Source organism: Centropristis striata, chromosome 14 (assembly GCF_030273125.1).
Source record: "Centropristis striata isolate RG_2023a ecotype Rhode Island chromosome 14, C.striata_1.0, whole genome shotgun sequence".
Lineage (NCBI taxonomy): Eukaryota > Metazoa > Chordata > Actinopteri > Perciformes > Serranidae > Centropristis > Centropristis striata.
Genome location: NC_081530.1, coordinates 36,478,512 through 36,488,439, shown reverse-complemented (window position 1 = coordinate 36,488,439; position 9,928 = coordinate 36,478,512). Strand labels below are relative to the sequence as shown.

At 38.9% G+C, this 9,928-nt stretch overlaps 1 protein-coding gene across 3 annotated transcripts in view; it reads left to right on the top strand.

Annotated features, from left to right (window-relative positions):
* The window catches only part of anp32e (acidic (leucine-rich) nuclear phosphoprotein 32 family, member E), an 11,728-nt gene extending 4,844 nt beyond the window's left edge, over positions 1 to 6,884 (top strand). Inside the window, exons 4-7 of one of the 3 annotated variants that reach the window (XM_059350637.1) lie at positions 1,452 to 1,614; positions 3,403 to 3,512; positions 4,219 to 4,264; positions 4,958 to 6,884. In XM_059350637.1, coding sequence (XP_059206620.1) covers positions 1,452 to 1,614; positions 3,403 to 3,512; positions 4,219 to 4,264; positions 4,958 to 5,043 — 405 coding nt within the window. In that variant the 3' untranslated portion in view covers positions 5,044 to 6,884. Of the gene's footprint in view, positions 1 to 1,451; positions 1,615 to 3,402; positions 3,531 to 4,218; positions 4,265 to 4,957 lie in introns of all 3 variants that reach the window. The other 2 variants (XM_059350636.1, XM_059350639.1) reach the window with 2 other exon arrangements.
* The last annotated feature ends 3,044 nt before the right edge of the window (positions 6,885 to 9,928 follow it).

Genomic DNA, 9,928 nt, shown 5'->3' with positions numbered 1-9,928 from the left:
AACGTGGTGTCTGATGGTGGTCCAGGTTGTTTGATGCTAACATGCTAAGGTGGTGTCTGATGGTGGTCCAGGTTGTTTGATGCTAACATGCTAACGTGGTGTCTGATGGTGGTCCAGGTTGTTTGATGCTAACATGCTAACGTGGTGTCTGATGGTGGTCCAGGTTGTTTGATGCTAACATGCTAACGTGGTGTCTGATGGTGGTCCAGGTTGTTTGATGCTAACATGCTAACGTGGTGTCTGATGGTGGTCCAGGTTGTTTGATGCTAACATGCTAACGTGGTGTCTGATGGTGGTCCAGGTTGTTTGATGCTAACATGCTAAGGTGGTGTCTGATGGTGGTCCAGGTTGTTTGATGCTAACATGCTAACGTGGTGTCTGATGGTGGTCCAGGTTGTTTGATGCTAACATGCTAACGTGGTGTCTGATGGTGGTCCAGGTTGTTTGATGCTAACATGTTAACGTGGTGTCTGATGGTGGTCCAGGTTGTTTGATGCTAACATGCTAACGTGGTGTCTGATGGTGGTCCAGGTTGTTTGATGCTAACATGCTAACGTGGTGTCTGATGGTGGTCCAGGTTGTTTGATGCTAACATGCTAACGTGGTGTCTGATGGTTGTCCAGGTTGTTTGATGCTAACATGCTAAGGTGGTGTCTGATGGTGGTCCAGGTTGTTTGATGCTAACATGCTAAGGTGGTGTCTGATGGTGGTCCAGGTTGTTTGATGCTAACATGCTAACGTGGTGTCTGATGGTGGTCCAGGTTGTTTGATGCTAACATGCTAACGTGGTGTCTGATGGTGGTCCAGGTTGTTTGATGCTAACATGCTAAGGTGGTGTCTGATGGTGGTCCAGGTTGTTTGATGCTAACATGCTAACGTGGTGTCTGATGGTGGTCCAGGTTGTTTGATGCTAACATGCTAACGTGGTGTCTGATGGTGGTCCAGGTTGTTTGATGCTAACATGCTAACGTGGTGTCTGATGGTGGTCCAGGTTGTTTGATGCTAACATGCTAACGTGGTGTCTGATGGTGGTCCAGGTTGTTTGATGCTAACATGCTAACGTGGTGTCTGATGGTGGTCCAGGTTGTTTGATGCTAACATGCTAAGGTGGTGTCTGATGGTGGTCCAGGTTGTTTGATGCTAACATGCTAACGTGGTGTCTGATGGTGGTCCAGGTTGTTTGATGCTAACATGCTAACGTGGTGTCTGATGGTGGTCCAGGTTGTTTGATGCTAACATGCTAACGTGGTGTCTGATGGTTGTCCAGGTTGTTTGATGCTAACATGCTAACGTGGTGTCTGATGGTGGTCCAGGTTGTTTGATGCTAACATGCTAAGGTGGTGTCTGATGGTGGTCCAGGTTGTTTGATGCTAACATGCTAACGTGGTGTCTGATGGTGGTCCAGGTTGTTTGATGCTAACATGCTAACGTGGTGTCTGATGGTGGTCCAGGTGAACCTGAAGAGCCTCCAGAGTCTGGACCTGTTCAACTGTGAGATCACGTCTCTGGAGGACTACAGGGAGAGCGTCTTCGAGCTGCTGCCTCAGGTGACCTACCTGGACGGCTTCGACCAGGAGGACAACGAGGCGCCCGACTCTGAGGCTGACGACGAAGGTAGGACACGTCATCATCATCATCATCATCATCATCATCATCATCATGATGATGGTGGAGGGATATATTACAGTTTACAGCTGGTTAATCACATCTGCTCCAAACTAGCTCATAAAGCCTTCTTGACGAGCTGATGATGTGGTGGTGTTGTTGTTGTTGTTGTTGTTGTTGTGGTTGTTGTTGTTGTTGTTGTGGAGAAAGACGTGGATTATTAATGAAGAATCTCGAGTCCTCGCCATGAAGCAAAAACACAGACCAACATCAGTACTGACACGTTGTCACAGCGCCCCCCGCTGGTGACAGAATATTATATAGATGTATAATATCAATACTAATAATAGTAATTAGTACAATAGTATTATACTCAGGAAAATACTCAATACTCGATACCATTTTTGATACCACAAGGATAAAAACAAAGACACTAAAATTGAACAGAAATCTTTTTATTAACAAGAAAAATGCAACATGTAAAAATGAACAGAACCACAGGTTAAATATTTATAATAAAAACAGTTGTGCAAAAAGAAACTGCAACTATGATAACAAGCTTCAGGTCTGAGGTAGTGCAACAAATAAATAAATACAATAAACAACAACAATTAGAACAATATTTAGAGGTTGTATGCTGTTCACAATATTAGGAAGCTTGATAAGTCGACTTTTCTCTGCTTCATTCTGGGACTCAAAGAGAGAAAATAACACTTTTCACTCACCAACATTTATATAAACTTATTAACTCTTAATGCTTCTGTATACTGACACTGTCATTAAACGTAATATGGGCGTACTACGTGCCTGATTTATTTATTTACGTTTATAATCATTAACGTGACGTCAGCCTTTAATTGCTAGCTGCGGCTAATGGCTAATAGTAACACGGCTAACATTAATGCCACGATAACATCAGTAACAGGTCAGTTTGAAACCAAAGGTCGGGAGTATCGATCCTTATGACAACCCTCAAAGCTCAAAGGGTCAGGAACAGACTATGAGGACGTCCACAGGTGGAGGTTGTGCTCACAGCCAACACCCTGCAGGACGTTTGGTGTTTGAACACCAAGATGGCGCCCTGAGCTCTTCACAGGTGGAAGCAGGTTCCCACTGAGCTCATGTGACGGAGTCTGGAGAACGTCTGGAGAACGTCTGGAGAACGTCTGGAGAACGTTCTGCTGTGTGCAACAACCTCCAGCTGACCCGTTGGCCAGTGGAACTCAACTTTATTTATAACGCACTTTAAAAACAACCACAGCCGCAACAAATTGCTGGACAAAAACAAGCAAACAAGAACAATAAAATAGATAAAACAAGAAATAAACACTTAAATAGTTACATTGCTTTAAAAAACCCCACTAAATAAAAACAAACCATAAAAAACACAAAGAAGAGCAGAGTCTGCACGGTTGAAAGCCGAGGAATAAAAACAGGTTTTAAGATGCCACACACACGACTGACTTGTTTTAAGGTATTACATCACCGTTGGATCAGCCTCTCGTGTGTTTTTACTCTTTAGAGAGTGACTCCAGATCCAGACCTCCATTAGTTGATAAATCAGATTTCCATTGATAATTGTTGTGTGATTTTGTTGTCAGCACATTCAACTCTGTAAAGAACAAATAATTAAATAATAATATTTCATTCATTCAGATCTAGATCTAGTACATGTTATTTTTAGTGTTCCCTTTATTTTTCTGAGCAGATATATATAGTATAATAATAATAATAATAGAGAGGTTCAGCGGTTTTACCGGTCTGCTCCGTCTGAGCGGCGTGTCTCCATGGTTACAGACGAGGACGGCGAGGACGGGGCGGGGCCGACCGGAGACTACGACGAGGAGGACGAAGACGAGGAGGACGAGGACGGCTCGGAGGGAGGAGAGGTGGGACTGAGCTTTCAGGTGAACCGAGCCGATCAGGTGGGCAACAGGAAGAGGAGGAGCCTGCAGGGCGGCCCTCAGACTCCCAGCATGCACCTGGCCTCTGAGGGCCGGCCCCGCCCCGTGGTTGACCAGGTTCAGCTCCAACATGGCCGCCTCACCAAGACAGGAAGTCTCCCTTTCAATTTAAAAGGACTAAAAACTATTCTGGAATCATCAATCACTTGTACAAACAGCAATCCTTTCAGAATAAAATCAATGTTAAGGGTTTTTTTTTTTTCAAATTTCTAATAATTCTATTTCTAATTTCTAATTTTTAATTATTAAAAAAAATCTTCTGAAAATATTTTTGTTTACATTTTTGTCTAGATTTTTTTTTTTGCTTTTTGTAAATGAAATAAAACCCGCAAGCTAATGGATTAATTTATTATTTATTAAAAAATTCTAGAAAACAAGCAAACGATAAAATCTAAAATTATTGGATTATTTTTTTTTTAATACAACAATATGTTTGGTTTATATTTGTGCTGTTTTGTGCAGCTAAATTTTCACAATAAAACTAATTATTAGATGTTGTTATTTGATTATGTGAGTGGTTTCCTGTCAGAGTCGGTCTGATGGCGATCAGCCTGGTCACGTGACGTAGAGCTAGTGGTGTCGTCCAATCAGAATCAAGCAGCTTTTATTTTGAAAGTATCGCCTGTAACCCAAGCTCTCTTCCTGTCAGGACGACGATGACGATGAAGACGACTACGGCGAGGAGGAAGAGGAAGGTGAGTGACGCCTCCGAGCTCTGATTGGTTCTCTCCTCTGATTGGTTCTCTCCTCTGATTGGTTCTCTCCTCTGATTGGTTCTCTCCTCTGATTGGTTCTCTCCTCTGATTGGTTCTCTCCTCTGATTGGTTCTCTCTCTCCTCTGATTGGTTCTCTCCTCTGATTGGTTCTCTCTCTCCTCTGATTGGTTCTCTCTCTCCTCTGATTGGTTCTCTCTCTCCTCTGATTGGTTCTCTCTCTCCTCTGATTGGTTCTCTCCTCTGATTGGTTCTCTCTCTCCTCTGATTGGTTCTCTCTCTCCTCTGATTGGTTCTCTCCTCTGATTGGTTCTCTCTCTCCTCTGATTGGTTCTCTCTCTCTCCTCTGATTGGTTCTCTCCTCTGATTGGTTCTCTCCTCTGATTGGTTCTCTCCTCTGATTGGTTCTCTCCTCTGATTGGTTCTCTCTCTCCTCTGATTGGTTCTCTCTCTCCTCTGATTGGTTCTCTCTCTCCTCTGATTGGTTCTCTCTCTCCTCTGATTGGTTCTCTCTCTCCTCTGATTGGTTCTCTCTTTCCTCTGATTGGTTCTCTCTCTCCTCTGATTGGTTCTCTCCTCTGATTGGTTCTCTCTCTCTCCTCTGATTGGTTCTCTCTCTCCTCTGATTGGTTCTCTCTCTCCTCTGATTGGTTCTCTCCTCTGATTGGTTCTCAGAGGACCAGGCTGGCGTTCAGGGACAGAAGAGGAAGAGGGACGTGGACGACGAGGGCGAGGATGATGACGAGGATGAAGACGACTAGTCTTCGTCTCCGTCTGCCGTCTGTGTGTCGTCCTGTTTCTGTCCGTCTCCGTCCTCCGGACCCGACCTCCACAACAACAACAACAACAACAACAACAACAACAACAAGAGACAGCAGCAACAGGAACTGTGTGATCTGATAGTTTGTTTCACTTTTAATAGAATCTCACGTCTTTATTTTAGATAATATATGAGAAGATTTTATCAGCTGGAGAGTCCACGTGGTTCCCTTTAAAACCTGGTTCAGGATCAGCCCGCCCCCCCACATCCTGGACCCTGCTCCTGGTTCTGGTTCTGGTTCTGGTCCGACGCCTCTCTGAGGCAAACACAAACTGTAAACAAGATGCGTCACTTCCTGCCGCCAGTTTCCTTCTTCTTCTTCGTCCTGCTGGAGTCCAGATCAGACAACAACAACAACAACAACAACAACAACGAAGCTTCTCAACCGGCAGATTTCCAGTCAAGTTTTAGTTTTTAATTCAGTGTAAAGAATCGTTAATATTTAAGGTTTCTGCAGCGTTTCATCGTCAGACGATCTTCAGATTGAACCTCAAACAGCTGAGATTTTCAAAATAAAAAGTCAGAATATTCCGTTCTAGGGCTCCGACTTGCAGCTCTTCTACGTGGAGTTCTCATGTTCTCCCCGTGTCAGCGTGGGTTCTCTGGTTCTCCGGCTTCCTCCCACAGTCCAAAAACATGCACTTAGGGTTAAATGGTGACCCGTAGGAGTGTATGAGAGCGTGTTTGCAGATAAGTGGTTAAGGATAATGAACAAATATTCCGTTCTTTAGTAAAATCCTGTTTTCTTTTAGCGCCGCAGCGTCTCAGTTCAGATCCAAACAAACAAACAAACAACTTGTTTACGTTCAGATTCCTCGCCGCCGCTTCTCACCAGTTTTTGGCGCTCCGAACTCTGAGATCCGCTGAGCTTCAGTTTTGAAAGTCTTGTTCGTTCTCTGATCTGGACTCCAGCGACCCGTCAGAACCAGCAGAGTCTCCGGTTCCACCGACTCAGAGACGACTCGGCGGGACAGGAAGTGGCGGGACGGCGTCTCCAGACCAGAACCGTCATATCGAGGTGGACTCTCAGAGACGAGGGACCAGGACGTCGTGTTTCAACCCTCGCTAGATCAGCTGACCTGCTGCCGCTCCTCTGTGTGTGATTGGTTCCTGTAGCTCCGCCCCTGGAGGTCAGAGGTCAGCGGAGGAGGAGCTTTAGTCTGACGTGTTTGTTTTATTTTTTAACTTCCTGTCCCTGAACAGCTGTTTGGTGTTTGTTTTTATTAGTTCAGTCCTTTAAACCGCCCGTCCCCCCGTGATGATGTCACGCCCCAGGCCCCGCCCCCGTGATGTCACGCCCCAGGCCCCGCCCCCGGCCCGGTGAGGGGGCGGGGCCTGCGGCAGGTTCAGGTGTTCTGCTCTGCAGCGTTTTTTCTGCCGCTGCTGGTTTTAGAGGAGCGAAGCGTCGCAGCAGGAGACGAAAAGTTAATAAATCAGGAATAAATTCATAAAGATCATCAACATTTGAACTTTTCGTCTCGTGGCGCGTCGACTCGTTCTGAACTTTTATCTGCTGTAAACTTTTAGCTTTTCTCTCGTTTTACGCTCTTAAACTAACTCCAACGCTCCGACTCAGCAAAAACTCTCCTGGAATATTATAAAACTCAGCGAAATGTTAAAGGAGTTTAAAATGTAAAATATTCAGTTCTTCTCAGAGTTTTTCATGTTTTGGGGGTTTTTATTCATAAATCTGAACGTCTCTTATAATCTTCTGTTATGTTTCTGAGTTTGACTCGGAACATGTTTAATTATCAAAAAGTGTCGGAAACTAAAAGAAATCCCCAATAAACATGTTTATATTTCATTAAAAACTCCATTATGAATCAATATTTAGTGCATATTAACTCTCAGATCAGCTTCAATCAGCAGAATTCACTCGTTTTCATTCAAAAAATGTTTTATTTACATTGGAAAGACAAACATACAAACACAAAGTAAATAAATACATTTTACATTTTAAATTTTTGCAAATATTTGACTTGAACCATTTTAACTTTATATGGTGATTATTATTAAACCCAGCAGAAGTTTCATCCCCAAAAAATAACTTTAAATTTTTTTTTAAAATTTGATTTCTGTATTTTTTGGCTGAGAATCATCGTTAATAATAATAAACGAGACGATCAGAAACATAAAAGAGAATTTTATGAATAAAAATATTCTTTTTTTTAAATTGTAAACAGCTGATTTGTGAGTTAATTTCACAGTAAAATAATAAAATAATCTTTGATCTTTATGTTTCAGTTTATCGTCATAAACTTGATGTCAAAATGTGAAAATCGTCGTGGTGGTGGTTGCCGTGGAAACGGAGCGCTGCTGTCCCTTTAAGAGCGCGGGAGGTCAAAGGTCGCGGCCTGCTGAGGTTTTTAAGGCAATACTGTAAATAGACTCTCAGCTCAGTTTCAGCTTTTATTTTTTAACGGATTTTAAATAATTTTCCAGATGTTTGTTTTGTTTCTATCCCCCCCACCCCCCCCCCCCCCCCCCCCCCGACCTTTGACCCCGTCAGCTGTTCGTCCGTCTGGCGGGAAAACTGTGTTTGACTTTTTGTGTGTTGTAACAAAAACATATTGAGGGTTTTCATTAAAAATCTATAAAAGGAAGAAAAAAAGAGGAAATGTTTGTTTGAGTGAAACTTTGATCCATAAAGAGTTTTAATCAATATGATTAAATATTAATTTATAATATAAACAAGTGGAAATATAACAAATATTAACAATTAAAACAAAAAATAACAAAAAAAAAATTTGATATTTAAATTATTAACAGAACATAAACATCTCAATAATAAAAACAAATTATAATATAAATAAATATTAATTACAGTAGATAACACATAAAACTAATAAGATTAAATTAAAAAATAAAGGCTATTAAAATATTTTCATCATTAAAAATTTAAATATTTTGAAAAACCTAAATAATTAAATGAAAGTAAAAAAAGAATAAATAAGTTTGATATTTAAATTATTAACAGAACATAAACATCTAAATAATAAAACATACAGAAATTATAATATAAATAAATATAAATTGTCGAACATTATACACAGAATGAACTAATAGGAAAATATTTTAAATAATTAAAAGCTATTTACATTTTTAATCATGAAAATTTAAATATTTTTAAAAATCTAAATAATTAAATAAAGCTAAAAAAAAGAATATAAATACATTTGATATTGAACATTATTTAAAATAAAATATATATAATTATAATCTAAATATATGAATATAAAGTGTGGAACAAATGAGAGATAATATTAAATTATTTAAATTATTTTAATAATATATCTACATAACAAACATAAAAAATAAAAACTATTAAGTATAATATAAATAAACATATATATATATATTTATATAAAATATTTAAAAAATAAAGATCTTCAATAATAATATCAGATAATTCAGGTTTATTTCAGTCGTCATGGTAACGGTGAATTAAAAGGTTTATTATTTAACCCCTTCAGGCTGAAAACCTATTAAAAAAATGCTATAAAACTTTAGAAATTATTTTTTTTTTTCTGCATAAACCTCTTAAACAACTTCCGCTCTGCTGAAAACGACCAAATGTTTAAACATTTTGAGGATTTTAACCCTTTAAATACCAGTTTTATTACATGATGTCACTGTTTTTTCAAAGAAAACACACAAAAATGTCGTTATTTTCCATATAATAAATAATTTCCGACTGGTGCGTTGTTGTTTTTATCACAGCCTTAATATGTCAAAGATTAAAAACAATAAAGGTTTTGATGCATTTTTAGTTTTTGTGTCGTGTCAGATTTAAAGATAACGACATTTTTGTGTTTTTTCTTTAAAACAGTGACATCATGGAGTCAAAGCGGCATTTAAAGGGTTAAAATCCTCCGAATTATTGAATATTTGACAGTTTTTATCAGACTGAAGTTGATTGAAAGATTTAACCCCCAAAAAGTTTAAATAAAACATCCATCAGTAATATAATATTAATAATATTTAGTGTTTTTTAGAAGTGGACACGTCTGCCCTCTAGTGGCCAAAAAGGCTTTTACATTGAAATCTGACACCAAAATATTGTGCAATCAAAATGTTATTAAAAGTGTTAAAATGCCAAAAAGATTAAAACATTTGGTAGTTCAGAGCAGGATGGAAGTTCAGATTTATATATATAAAAAAAATATTATCTGTAAAGTTTTTACAGCATTTTTGGAGGTTTTACACATTTTCAGCCTGAAGAACCTGAAGGTGAATAAATCAACTTTAATTACTGCTGGAGGCAGAAACAACAGCAGCACAAGACACAATTACTGGAAAAGACATGAAATTAATAAAAAAATACACAAAATTATTTTAAAAAGACACAAAATGACAAAAAACGAAATGACTTAAAGACACAAAATTATCCAAAAAATACAGAAAATTACAAAAAAAGACACAAAATTACTAAAAAAAAGAGAATTATTAGAGAAAGACATGAAATTACCCAAAAAATACACAATTATTTAAAAATGACAAAAAACGAAATTACTTAAAGACACAAAATTATCCAAAAAATACACTAAATTACTAAAAAAGACAATTAGAAAAAGACACAAAATGATTTTAAAAAAGACACAAAATGACCAGTAACAGTAATTAAAGGGACCTTCCACACAACATTCATATAAACTCACATTAAACTTTCATATCAAGGAGGGGGCCACAAAATATCGTCACGAGGGCCACAATTGGCCCGCGGGCCGCCAGTTTGAGACCCCTGGTGTACACAGTGTTTTATATGATATTATTTTATATTAAAGACACATTTAGAAAAAATGACATTTGAATTTCAAAACATATCA